At 48.3% G+C, this 17,311-nt stretch overlaps 1 protein-coding gene across 2 annotated transcripts in view; it reads right to left on the bottom strand.

Annotated features, from left to right (window-relative positions):
• Positions 1 to 11,348: 11,348 nt before the first annotated feature.
• The window catches only part of HOMER2 (homer scaffold protein 2), an 85,957-nt gene continuing 79,994 nt past the window's right edge, over positions 11,349 to 17,311 (bottom strand). For both annotated transcript variants that reach the window (XM_044760657.2, XM_070494474.1), the window contains exons 6-9: positions 17,011 to 17,167; positions 14,248 to 14,358; positions 13,476 to 13,556; positions 11,349 to 12,256 (exon numbers count right to left, since the gene is read on the bottom strand). In XM_044760657.2, the coding sequence (XP_044616592.1) occupies positions 12,068 to 12,256; positions 13,476 to 13,556; positions 14,248 to 14,358; positions 17,011 to 17,167 (538 nt within the window). In that variant the 3' untranslated portion in view covers positions 11,349 to 12,067. The remainder of the gene's footprint in view (positions 12,257 to 13,475; positions 13,557 to 14,247; positions 14,359 to 17,010; positions 17,168 to 17,311) is intronic.

Below are 17,311 nucleotides of genomic sequence, written 5' to 3'. Positions count from 1 at the left end.
GGATGATTCTCACAATTTGCTTTCTAAGGGCTGCCGAAGATGAGAAGCCTTCCAAAAAAAGGGTCCTTCTCAAAAGAGAGTTCTCCCAAATAAAACCACTCGCCCAATTGTCTGCTGCACATGAAAACTTCTCGGAACCCTCTCTCCCTCATTTCTCTCTTTTCCCCACTTCTTCCAGACAAGCCTTGAAGACAGTCCAAACTCTGGCCTCAGGGAGTTCAGAGCCAAGGAGAGGGGACAGGGTATCTCTCACGGTCTAGCTTCAAACCACTCCAGGCCACCCTCCAGAGCCCTGCCAGTCGTCTCCATCTCTCCCAGAGGACGTCCTTTCCCCTCGCCAGCCCACAAGGTGAGGGCCAGCCACTCGGCATGCTGGACCAAACCCTAAGACATGGCTGCTGTCCCCGGGGCAGCCTCTTCCCCTACCGCAGCATTTCCTCCAGCAGCACCGGGCTGCTCGCTGCCAGCCCCAGACGTCCTGCTCTTTAAAGCATGAGGGTTGCCCCCAGCCCTCTGCCTCTCTGTCCTGGCATATCCACACCCGTCCTTCAGTCTCAACGCCATAGCTCCTGCCCCTATGAAGTCTTCCCGACCCCCCTTTCTTCTAGTCAACCACTGCACCTTGTCCCGGACTCGTCATGCTGCCGCCCCTATCCTCAGCCCTGGCCACAAGGGCAGCCACCATGGCCAGGTTTTATACCCCGAGACAATGGGCCTCTGGCCAAAGCAGATCCCAGGACAGCCAGTCCATAACTGGCGGCATCCTGTGGATTGTGCTGGATTGCAAAACGATGAGTCGGGCCAATCGGGCTCCTTTATTCATTTGCTCAGTTGTTCCCTCTCCAGGATTTGAACTGGGGAACCAAGCAGGTAGCAGCAGGAGCTAGAATCAAGAGTCTTGTGATTGATGACCACCCATTATGTGACACTATGCAGTTCAGTGAATTTATACAGCAGAGATTCTCAAACCGTAGGTATGGAAACTCAGATGAGGAGTGTACTGATGTTCTCTTGCTACCATAACAAACTACTACAAACTTAGAGAAACACAAATTTATGCCTAAAACAACTCACATTTTCTCATCTTACCGTTCTCTAGGTCAGAAGTCCAACATGGGTCACTGGGCTAATATCAAGGTGTTGGCCAGGCTGCCTTCCTTTCTGAAGGCCCTGGGGAGAAGCTATTTCCTCACCTTTTCCAGTTTCTAGCGGCTGCCTGGGTTCCTGGGCCTACAGCCCCTCCCTCCATCTGCAAAGCCAGCCTCCACCTCCATCGCATCTCTCTGATGTGTCTTCCTCATCATCTCTCTTTCTGATCCCAGCCAGGAAAAATTCTCTGCTTTGAAGAACTCATATGATTAGACTGGCCCAGACAGATAACCCAGGAATCACCACATCTGAAGGTCCATAACCTTAATTACACCTGCAAGGTCCCTTTTGCCATGTAAGGTACGGTATTTGCAGGTCCCAGGAATTAGGATCTAGACATCTGCCAGGAGCCATCATCCTGTCTAGCACAAGGAAATTGCTGGAATGCACACTGCCACAGCCTGACTGCAAAGGTGCTAATCCAGGACGTTTTCCTGGGATGACCTGGAAATGCCAGACGGCTCGGAAACAGCTGGTCTGCAGACTGCCCGTCGAAAAACACTAGTATGCACAAGTCAGGAAAAGGGGGCTGTGAGGAGGGAGGAGGGAGGCAACCTTCCAAGATTAAGAGTCCTGAAGCCTGAGGTCTCACAAGGTCTTCAGAGTGGCTGGGGGTCACCCCAGCTCTGGCCGTCTGGGGCTGGCAGTGAGCAGCCCGGTGCTGTTGGAGGAAATGCTGCAGTAGTGGAAGAGGCTGCCCCGGGGACAGCAGCCATGTCTTAGGGTGGAGTCCAGCATGCTGAGGGGCCGGCCCTCACCTGGTGGGCTGGCGAGGGGGAAAGGACGTCCTGTGGGGAGAGGCGGAGACGACTGGCAGGGCTCTGGAGGGTGGACTGGAGCAGTTTGAAGCTAGGCTGTAGGAGATAGACTGTCCCCTCTCCTTGGCTCTGAACTCCCTGAGGCCAGAGTTTGGACTGACTTCAAGTGCCTCCTGGGTTGAGATAAGCTTTGGTGTCAGCGCCATCAAGGCAGAATGTGATGAACTGAAAGGCGGGTGCCCCTGTTTCTCCAATCACGGGGTGGCTGGAAAGCAGGATCTATGGGCCTCAACCCACATTGCCATCCTTGTTTTGGCTCAGGAAGTGGCCCCAGGGTACGCAAGCCTACCCTTGGGGAGATCGAGGGCCTCCAAATATCTTGCTGGGACGCAAGGGCTTCTGAAAGATTTTTGCCAACTTAAGAACAGACACAAACATTTTACTGAACTATGTATTTCTACATAAACAACTCTGTTACAACAAAATCAGGTAAAATTCACAAAGGTATACAAGTCTTTAAAGGAAAATATTTTTCCCTTAAATATAAAAAGATAATTTGACAACATATTGAAACACATAAAGCAAAAACTGTTAGAAACACAAAAGAAACAGACAAATACAATAGCAGTGGGAGACTAACATACTTTCCTTAGTCTTTAAATGAATCAAGTAAGTAAAAATTAAAGGTCCATAATCTTATAATTAATAAGGTCAAATTAACATATATAGGTTGAATTTTGTTTCCTTTGGAGAATATACAATCTTTTCCAGTTTCCTGGGGATACTTATTAAAATTAACAATTTATTAGGTCCAAAGAAAACATCAATAAACTCCAAAATGCAGAAATTGTACATGCCATACCCTCTTTGATAGCAAGGCAATAAAACTAGAAATTTATAACAAATGTTTACGACAATAGTATCAGATTATCTGGAAATTAAAATGCATAATTTCAAATAACTTTGGTAAAAAATAAAGTCAATCTGAAATTATAAATTATTTATAACTTGGAACACCATATTTAAAAATTTAAGGAATATGGATAAAGAAGTATTCAGAGGAAAAGTCATAGCCTTACAATGCTCATAACTGCATCTACTACCAAACAAGAAAAAGTTAAAATGGTATTCAAATTGAGGTGAAAAATAACAATAAAATAAAGGAATTAATAAACAAAAACAAATGAAAAAAATCATAAAATGGTAAAGTAGTAAATTAAGATGTAAGTCTCAGAGATGGTTATTTAAAAAGACCAATAACATAGACTAATTCTGGAAAAATTAATTAGAATAAAAGGGGGAAGTACAGACAGACAACATTATGAGTGAGAAAGGAGAATAAAAAAACTCTATGTTAGCAAATTTGAAAATCTTAACAGAATCAGTATTTAGAAAATTTAAATTGCCAAAAACTTATAGAATAGAAAGTTTGAGGGGACCAATGAGCATGAAAAACACTGAAAAAATTGAGAATTATTTCCTAAAAAGGCACTAGACTTGGACAGTTTTATACATGTTATAAAAACTTCAAGGAGCAAAAAGTTCTAAATATTATTTAAACTTTTCCAGGGCATAGAAAAAAGAGAAAGCTTCCCAAGTTCGTTCTTTCTTTCTTTCTTTTTTCATAGATGTTAACACAAACCCAACACCAATATCTGACAAAGAGAGCACAAAAAAATTACACAACTGTCCATTTTAACATATGAAAAATTCCAAAAATAATATGAACCAAATCCAGAATATTTTTCTTATTTTAAAGCTCTTATTTTTATTATACAAGTAATACATGAACCTTGTAGAAAAACAATCAGAAAATACAGATAAGAACACAAAATAAAATCTACCATATACTAACCCATCATAAATAACCACTGTTAACATTGAGTGGAGATGAATATTAAAAGAATAATACACCATGACTAAATTAGGTTTTTCTAGAAATGCAGAGAGGGCTTAACATTAGCAAATCTATTACAATGGTTCATCTTAAGCCATAATAGAGAAAAACCATTAGATCATCTTGATAGATGTGAAAAAAAGGCATTTAATAAAATTCCAACATCCATTACTGATAAAACTTTCAGGAACTAGAAAGAGAAGGGCATAATTGTGATATACAAATTCAAATATTAAGAATATCTAACACTGAGGCAAAGTTATACTTTTGGAGAAACACTAGAGGTATTCTAAGTAAAAAAATATATATAAAGAAGAATGTACACTCCCAGCACAATTATGTATGTGTTATTTTACATCATTCTAAAAGTGCTGAGCAATGTGATAAGAAAGTAAAATAAGATTTTTGAAAATGTGGGGCCGGCCTGGTGGCGCAGCGCATAAGTTCGCACGTTCCACTTTGGTGACCTGGGGTTCGCCGGTTTGGATCCCGGGTGTGGACACGGCACCGCTTGGCAAGCCATGCTGTGGCAGGCATCCCACATATAAAGTAGAGGAAGATGGGCACAGATGTTAGCTCAGGGCCAGTCTTCCTCAGCAAAAGGAGGAGGATTGGTGGCAGATGTTAGCTCAGGGCTAATCTTCCTCAAAAAAAAGAAAAAAAGATTTTTGAAGATATGGAGGTAAAATTATCATCACTACTCAGAACTATTAACTCCCTGGAAAAGGCAAAAGAATGAACAACAAAACTATTAGAACAAAGAGAATTCAGTAATTGGCTCGTTACAAAATAAATAATCAGTTGCCAAGTTAAATAAACTAGTATATAAACCTACACACTGTTCTCTATACAGAGTTAAGAAGAATGAGGTAGATTGATATGTACTGGCGCAGGAAGATGTCCAAGACCTATTGCCAAGTGAAAAATGCAAGTAGCAGAAGGGTTGTATCATATGGTTAAAATGATAAAACATATTTTAGAAAAAGAAAATGGAGGAATTTGCATCAACTGTTGACTGTTCATCTTGGGGCAGAGGGATTTTAATTATGGGGAACTTTCAGTTTCTACATTTGTTTTTTCATAATGTTTATGTTTACACAACTTTAATATTTTAAATCAGAAAATAAGTGGATTTAATTTTCATTAAAAACAGTAATGGTGTACACTTATATTAACAATAAGCAGCTGGAAAACATAATGGACAAGAGATCATTTTCAATAGTAACCACAACTGCAAAAGTTATCTATACTAGAAAAAAATACACTGAGGAACATAAAACAATACTTTATAAATTTACTGAAATGAAAGGTTAAATATTACAAAGATGTTAATTCTCTCTTTAATAAACTATAAATTTTGTACATTCCGATCCAAACCAGTGTGGTGCCACTGCCAGAATGTGCACAATAGACCACAATAGAAAGTTAAGATGCATGCTCAGCGATATATGAGGATTGGGGATACAGTCATGCATCAATTAATGACGGATGTGTTCTGAGAAATAAGTCGTCAGGTGATTTGGTCATTATCGAACATCATAGTGTCCTTACACAAACCTAGATGGCACATCCCACTACATACCTAGGCTATGTGGTACTAACTTTATGGGACCACTGTCACATATGTGATCCATCACTGAGCAAAACGTTGTTACGCAGTGCGTGACTGTATAGTAAAAATGGTATTTCATATCAGTAGAGAACGGACAGATTCCCCAATAAATGATGTTGGGGCAATTTAGAAAATAAATTCCAGGTGGCTCATAGATTTAATTGTTTAAAAAAAAAACAATAAAAGCTCAAGAATAAAATGCTGGTCAATATTTATAAATATTTATACAGTCTCGGAATTTGAATCAAAAAGATCTTCATAAGCGTGACAGCAAAGGTAGCAGCCACAAAGCAAAAGACAGATTTGACTCAAAAGATTTTTTCAACGTCTGAACATTTAAAAAAAAGCCATACATACAACTTAAATTTTCTTTTTTTACAATATTGATGGACAAAAAAGACTTCTTAGAAATCAGTGAGACAGTTAAACACCTTATGAGAAAACTGGCCAGAGGGGATGAATAGGTAAACTACCAAAACATAAATTCCAATAGATATTTTTGCTAGTAAAGGTCTCACTTTAACAAAAAAATGCCTATCAGAATTAGTCCCCCAGCCCCCATGGTGACACCAGTGTTAAAGATGGAGTAGGACACAATGTGTTCTCACACATTGCTGGTGGGAGTGTAACTTGGTATCATCTTTCTGGAAGGCAATTTGAGGCAATATATATTAAAAGTCCTAAAAATGTGCATACCTTTTCATTGTTAGTCAGAATAGGACATGTTATGCTGCAGTAACAAATTAACCCTGAAATCCCAGGGGTGTGACACTTAAGAGTTTACCCTTCTTTATTCACACTACTCGTCCATGCAGGTGGGTGGGTGGGGGTGTCATGAAGGGAGAAAGGGAGCTGCTCCATGCAGTCACTCAGGGACCCGGGCTGACAGAGGCTCCATCCTCGGGACATCACCAGTTGCTGAGGCAAGGGAACAGGGAGACTGGAGGATCGCACGTGGGCCTCTCACAGTCTCAGCCTGGAAGTTTCAGATGTCACTTCTGCTCACATTTCCTTGGCCAGGATTAGTCCCAGGACCCTGGAAAGTGGAGTCTCCTGCATGCCCAGGAGGGAAAGGAGGAGACAGAGCAGCACTTGTACTGCCCACCACACTCTCGAGCCAGCGAGTCCAATTTTAGAAAACTATCCTAGGTCAATATTCTGAAAAGTTCACAAAGATGTCAGAAGAAAGGATTGCATCATATCCTTGACTACAACAGTAAAAAACAGGAAAGGCCTAAGTATCCTAGGTACAACCTACATAGATGTTAAAAACGACGCCATTACATATTTATTGATATAGAAAGGTATTCACGATACAGCGTCAAAGGGGAAAAAAGCAAGTTACAAAAGGGTATGTATAATATGATCGTATTTCATGAAACAAGTAATAAAACAAATACAGATGCATAGAAAAAGCTCGGAAAAGATATATACCAAAATGTTAACAGTGGTTATAATCAGATGGCATAACAACAGGTGATTTTTTTCTTTTCACTCATCTGTAGTTTCTTAAAAAAAAAAAAGTAGACATTATTTATGTACCAAAAAGGCATTTAAAAAGGAAAAAGAAAACCCCAGTACTCGTGGGAGGGTCCACTTACCCACCTCATACTAATCATTAAATTCTTACATTTGACGCAAGAAATGCCTAATTGCCTGTCACATCATAAGACAGTGTTACAACAATTTATTTAAAGTCAAGATTTTATATTAAAAGTGGTACAACAGGGTAAAAATATTAACACGTTCCCCACAGCTGCAGATCATCAGACCTGTCAATTATCTGCCAAAATGTCCCCGTGTGGACTCCAGCGTGGTTTCTCTGGGCTCCTGCCAGGTGCACCGGGGGTCTGTGTGGCCTGGGGGACCACTCTTCACGAGGCTCTGCATCGTCAAAGAGAGTAGGGCACTGTACAATTCCACTTGAAATAAAAGACCCTCAAACTCTTCTTCTCGTAAATGGATTCCAGAACACGGAACATCACCACCAGGAATATTAAAGTAAAGACTCCTCTTAGGTACACAGACCTTTTATTGAAAAACTTTCCTTGTTTCTTCCACTTCCCCTTGCTGCTTCCCCCAAAACACACACATGCACGCACACACACGAGATGCACACACGCATAATCCTAAATTCACTAGAACACTCCATCCAGCTGCCAAATTCTCATCAAAGTCACCTTCTTGCCTGGCTAGTGTTTCAAGAGTAACCAGAAAACCCATATTCTTAAGACAGGTGTATGGAAAAGACATGTAAATAACACACACTTCTACACAGGATTCCCTCCCCATGCCGTCACTCCAACCATCCCCAGAATACATCCTACCTCTTTTGGGGAAACCATGTACTCGGAAATTAGGATCCTTTTAAATCATGCATACCATTTAAAAATATATATGGACATCAATTTGCAAGCTTCCAGTTTAAATGGTCAGTACTTCAAAATCCAGTGATGTTTTCAGCGAATAAAAGAATCATAACTTTCAGAAGGAAAAAATGGCACAAACTACCACTTCCAGCGATCAGCAGACAGCAGGGGCTGGCTCCGTCTGAAAGGGCAGCCTCTGTCCAGTGCCTGTGCTAAGTCCCGTCATGGCTGCCTTCCTTCTTAAGGGTGTGCCTGGCCACATGGGGGGTCCCACAATAAGGTCCCTGGCATGCCCTGTGGTTGGCTCTGATCCAAAGTAGCCCCTGGTTTCTACAGAAAAGCAGACTTTTCTATAGAAAAAGAGTCCTTTTAAAGTGGGCAGATCTTGATGCTTCTGGACAGCCCATTAACCGTCTTCTGTTTCACCCTTTACTCGAGGTTTCACGTCTAATGAAGTACATACCAGTCAGGCGCCAGCCAACTGCTATCCTGAAGCCTGTGCTCATGGGCTGTCTGAGTCTAAAGAAGTCTATGAGGACTCTGCAGGTTGGAGACCAACTGCCCGCTATGGACAGTCCTCCTGGGGTTGGTCAGGTTCCACGCAACCTGCTCTAGCCACTGGGCTGTCCTGCTCCCTCCCCAGTGCTGGCTCATGTCTGGGAAGGGGGCGGGCAGTGGACTGGCAATCTCCCAGCCAGAACTCTGTTGACCACTCCGCGGTGTCAGGGCCTCCTGTTTGTTTTGAAGGAACTGCCCTGCCTCCACTAAAGCCATCGACAAAGAGCTCAAAATGAGTCTGTGTCTCAGGGCTGGCCCCTCAGAGCATGGACATCATTTCAACCAACACTCTCTTGGAAGAATCCCTGCAAAACCGGAATCATTCCAAAATGGAACCTCCTGTTTGTAATTAATGTCAATGGAATTCTGATTTGCTTATTTGTAAACCGTCATTTGCTGTGGGCATATGTTAAGAGGGTAACTGCAATGTGCTCTTAACAGAATATGAGAGCATTTTTTGTCTTGGCACCTGAGGGTCACCAAAGGGAGAACACGGTATGGCTCACAGAAAGACACTGGACCAAGGCCCGGGGGCCCTGGATGCACAGCCCATGTTGCTGCTCACTCCCCGGGTGACCCTGGGCGTGTCACCTCCTGTCTCTGCTTCCTGTCTGCAAAATAGGGGAAATGACCTCTGCCCATTTCTGTCGCCCAGCAGAGGTCTAAGGGGACAGCATGCAGGAGAGCATGGAACTGATATAGCACAGAAGCTCTAGGTCTCGTGTGGATGCTGGTTCTCTTTCCTTCACGGCTGCACCACACTGTCCCCTACCTGTCACTTGGGTGGTTTTACATTCCCCAGACACTAGGAAGACTGCCACTCTCAATTTTGCAAGGCATCCAGTTGGGTCTTTACCGGAAAGAAAAGTTATTTTTAAGGATCATTATGGCTAAAGGGTTCCGAGTTTTTCTTTGCCTCTTTTAGGTCTCAGGTTTCAGGATACAGAAAGCAAGCTTATGAAGGTCTTGGCGATGTCAGAATCATGAGACGTCCCTTGGAAACAAAAATGCAGTCCTGGCTCTACGTCTCCCAGGAGCACAACGTGGCCTGGACGTCCATGAGTCACAGATTTATGTCCTGCCTGCACTTGGCTTAAGATAATGACAACTAGAGGACATCAGTGCTGAGACTGGAGCCGGACGTCCTAATAAATGAGGGCATGTTAAACTGGCTCGAGTGAAAACCAGGATGGATTCAGAGGGTCACTGTCATTAGACCGAGTCCACCCTCACAGTGCCAGAGGCTGAGAGACAGGGCCAAGCCTCTCGACTGACTGTCTAGTTTGTCCCTAGGTCATTTTCTTAAAAAAGAAAGTAACTGAAGAAATATTAAGATCTTTAGAGAAATGCAGAAGGAACTGAAAGTCCTGTGCTTTTCTGAAGTGGTTCTTTCTCTGCTGAACCCAACTTACCTGTCCTTTTATGGGAACCCCTACTGCTCTTAGCTCCTGGGCTGCCACAGTGTCAGCGCTGGATGAGGCTATGCAGTCCAGGGATCTAAGTTCCTCATCCCTACCTAGGAGGTGATCAGCAAACTCTTCAACAATCAATGAGCGGGCATCACGGGTCTCCACCACAGAAGACAGAGCAGCCCCTGTGGGAAGAGAGCCACGGCCTCCAACGCGTTCTACGGTCAGTGCTACGGGATGCACAGGTGGCTGTGACAACTCCACCCTCCTATGAATATGTCACCTGAGCATGCTCCAGGCAGTCAGATGGTTCCTTCCAGACTAAAGAGCCACCTCACAGACAGGGGTGTTGGGCATCAGAAGACACAAGCTGAGGTTTTTGGAATCCCGGTGTCCACTGCTTCTGGGTAGCCACACAGCCCGTCTGCCGACAGGTGGATTGACTCGGCCTGAGAAGAATCCTCTTTAGCCCACTGCTGGACCAAGGGGCTGAGCCATGGCCAGCCCAGCTTCCCAGTCTCCTGGCCAGTAGGGAGCTGCTACCAACTGTCCTGAGAGCCATCTGGAGCTCCAGGAAAAGGGCAGGGCCAGTGGGACCCTATCTCAAATCACCAAGAGGGCTGACTACTCTTTGCATTTCCTACCTGCCACGAGCCCAGTGGACTCAGCCAAAGCTGCCCCACTCAGCCTGCAGGGCTCCCCTGAAGTGCCCTGGTGCTCCAGATCACCAGCCCTCCCTTCCGTGCCATCCCAAAGACCCCCCCCTGCTCAGAGAGACAGGCTCAGCTAGAGGAAGGGGAGCAGCAGGACTTGTGAACTCGCCCTGCGGCCCGGGGCACTTCCGAGTGTACCCCAGGCCCCTCCTCTGGCTGTTTTATCGTGTACCCAAATTCAGCAGGAAGAAATTCTAACCATGTGAGGAAATCTTTCCAGAGGGGGAAGTTCTCTTAGTGGTTTTCAAAGTGGGTAAGGGGGCACCAAAGCCATCCTGCCCCCTGAAGGCATTTAGAAATGCCTATGGCCTATGGGATTCAAACCATAGTGCCCTGCGCGGGGCACGCTGATGACCATGGGCCCCAGTGAGAAACTCTTACAAGGGGAGAGGCTACAGCTCCAGTCCCTTCCTTAGCAGGGACCAAGAGAGCCTGGAGCAGACCTGGGCAGACCTTCTCTGTCACTAAGGCCACGGCTCAGGCAGCCTGAGCTGACTCTCCCCTCATGGGCCTGTGTGACTTCTTTCTCAATTGTCCAAACACATCATTGCATCCTACCCTGGATCTCAAGCCCTGGGCAGCCCCTATACCAAGGACAGCCAGTGGTCCTGGAACCCCCAGGCCTCCATGCCTGGAGAAGGGTGGGCCCAGCGTCAGAGATCCCCAGGGACAGAGCACCATGGATGGACTCCTGGGGGGCCTCAGACCAGCTCCTGCTGCTTCCAGTGCCACCCTCCCTGCCCTGGGTCACCCAACCCAGTCTGTGAGTTTGACCACATAGTCCGTTGCATTCATGTCTGGTAATTACCCAGCGCACCAGGACGGTGGCCTGCTCCACGGGGGTGCGATGGACTCTGCTGGGCGGCTTGATTAAAACACTAAATTCTCTTCATATGTTTGATTGAACAAATATTTATTAAGCACCTACTTTGTGCCAGGCACTGCTAGGCACCCTCACTGCGTGCTGTTCCCACAGCACAGCCATCTGCTCAGAAATGAAAACCAAGGAAAGGAACATTGTCGCAACCCTACAAACTGGGGTGGGTGGAAGGGGGCGGAGCGGATGGGCGATTTCTGTGCCAAAAAACACACCCACCGGAAACTTGTTTTCTTTCCCTGGACAAGTCTCTACTAAGTGCTTGATGGAAGGCATCTCAGTATTTACTGAGAGCAAAGCTGTCACCTCATGCCCCACGCACTGGTGCCTGCCTTCCCGGTGGACATTCAAACACTCTGAACGCTATTCAGAAAAAGGAGGTGTCAAGGATTTTCGTGTTTGGATTAGAAAATACTTTTTCCAGTTCGTAGGGTTGCAACAGCCCTTAAGAAAGATATAAACATCCCTGCCCTGACTGCGTAAATGGTTAAGGTAGACCTAGTTCTGGATTCCTGAGTCAGAATCTTCCAGTTGTCCACAACCTCGCGAGGCCAGACAAGCGAGAGGAGACTTCTATTCTGGAGAGGAGAGTGGATGGCACAACTGGTTTGGAAACACGACAAACCGCGCCTGCATTTACAGAAGCAACGCACACAGGAGAACGTCCTAGTCCTACTTCGTGTCACACACGCACTGGGGACTCACGAGCGGGGCCCAGGGCCGCCCTAGTTGTCCGTGCCCAGCTTGGAGAGGCCGCGGCGGAAGTCGTGCAGGTCGTCGATCTTGCCGTCCAGCACCTCCAGGAAGTTCTTGAGCTCCACCTTCAGGTGGCGCTGTCGGTATTTACTCTCCTCAATGTCGGTCTTGAGAGAACGCACCTTGTCCTCCAGGTTTTGATTGTCTCTCTCTGCCGCCTGCAGCAAAACAAGGGAGAAGGGTCTGGAGAACAGTGATGGGAGCCGAGGTCCGCTGAGACCTGCTCCAGCCAGACCGTCCACTCTCCTGTGAGCCTGCCTGCTAGATGTGCCAAGTCCCCCAGCGCACGAGCTGGGGACGCTGATGGCGGCACGGAAGCAGTGGGCATTCCCGGGTGCCCCTCCTTTCTTGCCGACTCCCTGCAGAAATGCCCACAGGCAGAGTGTACGACCAACATCTGGTCTGGAAAACGAAGTCCCCACACAGAATGCAGAATGTGGAGTCCTGCCCTGAGGGAGCCTGATGCTAATTGAGCCTTTGACCAAGTGCCCTGCAGAGAAAGTCTGAAATCTAGGCAAAAGGGGTTTTCAGCCTCAGTCCCGGAGTGGTCAGCAGAGGCCACCTTTCAGTTCCATTCTGAGAGAGAAAGAGAACCAGTGAGAGAGTGACTTGCTTCTCTAGGTCCAGCGGGTAGGCCTCCTTGGCCCCAGGGGAGGACTGGCTGTGCCAGACTCAGGGACGGCGGGTCTGTGCACCATGCGGCTGTTGGTATCACCATGGAGACGCCCAAGCTCCCAAAGGCAGGACGGCTGTGAGTGCCTACACGAGGCTTAAGCTTTGCACTCTTCACATCAAATAAGAGCTTCCGTTTTATGGGTGTGAGGCTTTTCTGAACATCTGTACAGGAGCCGGCTACTAATACCGGGGCCGCGTACCCGAATGAAGTGCTCCTAAAGGGAAGGGACCCTGGGAGGTGAAGGAGGATGTGAAAACCCTCCTTCTGTGGACCAGAAATCCGAGGCCAGCGAGGGGGGCCTGCCCAAGGTCGTGTCCAAGGTTACTGGCTGGGGAGTGGCGAGGTGGAACAGCACCCGGGTTTGATGCTCTCAGTGCACCCGCCCCCCCCACCCCGTCCGCTCCCCCCGCCTCACTGCCTCTGTGGTTCTGCAGGGACTTCTGTGGGTGGGAAATAGTCACTGACACTACGGTTATGCACAGGACACTTTCATACAAGTGGGAACTCAAGGGACACGCACTGCTGCGTCTGCACCGGGGGGCAGAGATGGCAGCTGGCATGCAGTTACCACTGGCTGTTTATGAACAGAAAATCGCTCTTGTTTACCAAGCAAGGTATAAAAGGGAGACGCCTCGGAGAAACGAGCCACACGACAAACGCCTTCTTGTCTGAGCCAAGACAGACGTGCTCCTGGCCCTTACCTCTAACTTTTCCGAGACGTATTCACACTCTGACATGAGCTGAGGTATGATTTCACTTTGTTTTCGGAGGTCTTTCAACTCCTACAGGAGACAGAAATTCAAAAAAGAATGTGAAAGCAAGTCAGATAAGATGTGCTCTTGAAAATCCCCAACTTGTGCATACTCCAAGAGAAGCAGCTTTTGCAACCTGTACTGTGTGCATCAATAATAACGGCGATGAGGTTAACACTTAACACACATCAGATAACTCTGAGGGCTGGGTATGTTACACGCACTATCGCATGAAGTCCGTCCACCACCAAAACAAGATGGGTATTCTTATGATCCTGTTTTGTAAATGGGGAAACTGAGGCTGAGAGAGGATTAGTAACTTGCCCAGGGTCTCGTGTCTGTGTACTTAGCTGTCTTGCTCCCCAGAAAATAAAAGACTGTATGACTGGTGGCTTTTGCTGCATTAATTTGACAGCAGAACTCAACTTCTGATGATAGATCATTTATAAAAGTTTCTGAGCTTTTTGGAAGACGTTCAGCTCCCTCTTGGATGGAGTGACTGACCATGTGATAAACACAATGAGGCTGCAGAGGGGAATGGTCAGGCCTCTGCTCTGCAGAATTTGTGCCTTGGTGTGACCCCTGGCTCTCTCTGTGCTCTGGCCAGGCAGCTGCCAGGGCCGGTCACATGTCCCACAGCCGCCTGCTCTGTCCTGGAGTGGAGATCACCCCACAAGGCCCAGAGGAGGCCGAGGGCTCCACTCAGAGCACTGTTACTCACCGTCTCCTTTTCTTGGAGTTCCGATTCCAGCTCCTCAATTCTTCTCTTCAACTGGGTGTTTTTCTCCTTCTCTCTGTTTATCTCACTGCATTGTTCTTCCAGCTCGTCAATCTTTAACAAATATCACATGTTAAGGCACGGATGCTGGTTTCCTTCAGTCATTAAACAAAAGACTGCCACAGCTCTGGTTAGCTTTCTTTTAGAATAAACCATAAACTAACCCACTTAGAAATTTTTCCTTGTGGCTATGAACAAAGACCATGTGGCCCCCGTGAGGGGCTGTCGGTCCCTGCCTGCACAAGATGCCTTACTTAAATAAGTCACAAACCCTGGCTTCAGAATGCTCTGGGCTTCTGGTTTTCTCTCACGGGCACAGGACAGTAACTTCAGGTTTGCTTGAAGGATCCATCATAAGCAGGTGTCAGGTGTTCCAGGAATCTATTTCCTTTTCCCCAGAATGATTTTTACATGATTTTAATCATCTCCTGAATTATTCTGCTTCATCTCAAGGGTTTAAGCCAGCAGGGTAGAGAAGCGAGCAACTCTGTGGGACAGTGGCCACCAAATGGGATGCGATGACATTTCAAACGTTTTAAATCAAGATGACCTTTTCCTACTGATGCATGCAGAAGGGGCCTGGCCTGTGGGCCTCTTTCTGGAGGGAGGAGAGGTCCAGGCTGAACTGGCAAATGCCCGGAGTGCATCTTTCTCTCCTTCTCAAGTGTGACCCCTCAGAAGGACGCAGAGGCCTGAGACCCCTGGCACTGCCATCTGATGCTGAGCATTTCCTGGGGGCCGAGGTGTGTGTGCAGAGTGGATGGGAGGAGCCGAACCAACATGTAACACAAAAGCACTACATTGGCGGGGTCCCCACGGGCATTACAGCAGCAGCCTTCAAGGTGAAGGGCACTGGGTGGTTGCCATGAGGACACTTCTCAGAGGTGGCCTGTGCCGACCCTCGGGGTCTGAACCCCCAGCCACAGGAGCTGCTGGACATCCACCAACTTCTACCTCCTCCCTGAAAACTAAGTTTTCAATGCTTCCCATCCAGGGACGCTGACGTGCGTCCCAGGGAGGAAGTTCTACGAGATGCACTTCCTCCAGCCCCCAGCACTGAAATGTTCTTATTCTCAGGCACAAAGTCAGAAACTCGGCTCTTTGCTTGGGAAAAAAAAAACAAAGGGCAATCGATCCCTCCAGCAGGCACATCGGCCAGGCCTCAGAAGGGAACGTGCAAAGTCAGCACTTGGCCCCGTGCCCCTCACTGTCGGCACTCTTGGCACTGAAATGAAAAAACGACACAAGGCACTTTCATATGCCATCCGTACCGAAGTAAGATGGTGAAAGAGAGGAGTGGACTCTGGGGGCTCCACGGGTCGGGCGGGCAGGTTATAAACAGGGGGCAAGGGAGAGTGAATACCCACCTTAATGTGACCTGTTCCACTGAGACCCTGGCCTTACAGAGCAGCCTGTGGAATAAATGTGCTGACTATCAAAACAGGGCACAGTGACCTCAGGACCTCAACTGAGGATTCTCTGGCCCCCCCAAAACCACCTCATCAACTCACCCTCTGGATCCCTCTTCTCCAACAAGATCACTGAACCACAGCAAGTGCTGGGGGGGAGGGGCGGGGGAGGCCCACCACAAGAAAAGGCCGACCCACAACAAGCATCAGACGGTGCTCTTTGTAAGAGAAAAAGCTGAAATCTCTCATTTACCTTTTTCTCCGTATCAGAAACTATAAAACTTGGTTCAATAAAAGTAATAAATCAGCTATTTGCTGCACGGTTGCATTCCTACCAAGAGAGGCAAGGAGACAGCAGGAAGCTTGAGGGGGAGGCAGCAGGTCTCACTCCTGCCCATGGGAGGAGGGCAGCAGGAGCAGGAGGAGGGCTGGGAGGGAAGGAAGAGGTGGAAGCGGGAGGAGGGACTGAAGAAGAGGAGCCTGGCAGGAGCAGGAAGAGGGGCCAGGAGAGGAGGAGCATGGAGGGAGTGGGAGGAGGGGCTAGGAGAGGAGGAGCACAGAGGGAATGGGAGGAGCACAGCAGGAGAGGGAGGAGGGCCAGGTGAGGAGGAGTGTGGTGGGAGAGGATAAGCGCGGCAAGAGAGGGAGGAGGACCGGGAGAGGAGGAACATGGCAGGAGAGGGAGGAGGGCCAGGAGAGGATGAGCATGGAGGGAGTGGGAGGAGGGCCAGGAGAGGAGGAGTGTGGTGGGAGAGGAGGAGTGCAGCAGGAGAGGGAGGAGGGCTGGGAGAGGAGGAGTGTGGAGGGAGTGGGAGGAGGGGCCAGGAGAGGAGGAGGGCTGGGAGAGAAGGAGTGTGGAGGGAGCGGGAGGAGGGGCTGGGAAAGGAGGAGGGCGGCAGGAGAGGAGGAGGGCTGGGAGAGGAGGAGTGTGGAGGGAGTGGGAGGAGGGGCTTGGAAAGGAGGAGGGCGGCGGGAGAGGAGGAGCACGGTGGGAGAGGGAGGAGGGCTGGGAGAGGAGGAGCATGGTGGGAGAGGGAAGAGGGCTGGGAGAGGAAGAGCACAGAGGGAGTGAGAGGAGGACCAAGAGAGGAGGAGCGCGGCAGGAGCGGGAGGAGGGCCGGGAGAGGAAGAGCACAGAGGGAGTGAGAGGAGGACCAAGAGAGGAGGAGCACGGCAGGAGCGGGAGGAGGGCCGGGAAAGGAGGAGTGTGGCGGGAGCGGGAGGAGGGCCGGGAAAGGAGGAGCGCAGTGGGAGGAGCCCGGGGGAGGAGGAGCAGGGTGCCCTCTCCGGGGCCCACCTTGTGCCGGAGCCGGTCGTTCTCGTCGCGGCAGACGGAGAACTGCCTCTTCCACTGCTCCGCGCTGGCCGCCGACTCCTGCAGCGCCGCCGTCAGCCGCGCGTTGCTCTCCCGCAGCGTCTGCAGCTCCACCTCCCACTTCTTCACGTTGGCGGCGCTGTGGGGCAGGGGCCGCGGGGTGACCCAGATGTCGGGGCCACCGGCCCGCTGCACACCTGCGCCCCCCCACCCAACGCCTGCCCCAGGGAAAGGGGCCCTGCCACCCCCTAGCTCACCCCTAGGAGGACCACAACCTCTCCCA

This window comes from Equus asinus, chromosome 2, assembly GCF_041296235.1.
Source record: "Equus asinus isolate D_3611 breed Donkey chromosome 2, EquAss-T2T_v2, whole genome shotgun sequence".
NCBI classification, from domain to species: Eukaryota; Metazoa; Chordata; class Mammalia; order Perissodactyla; family Equidae; genus Equus; species Equus asinus.
This window is presented reverse-complemented; position numbering and strand designations above follow the sequence as displayed.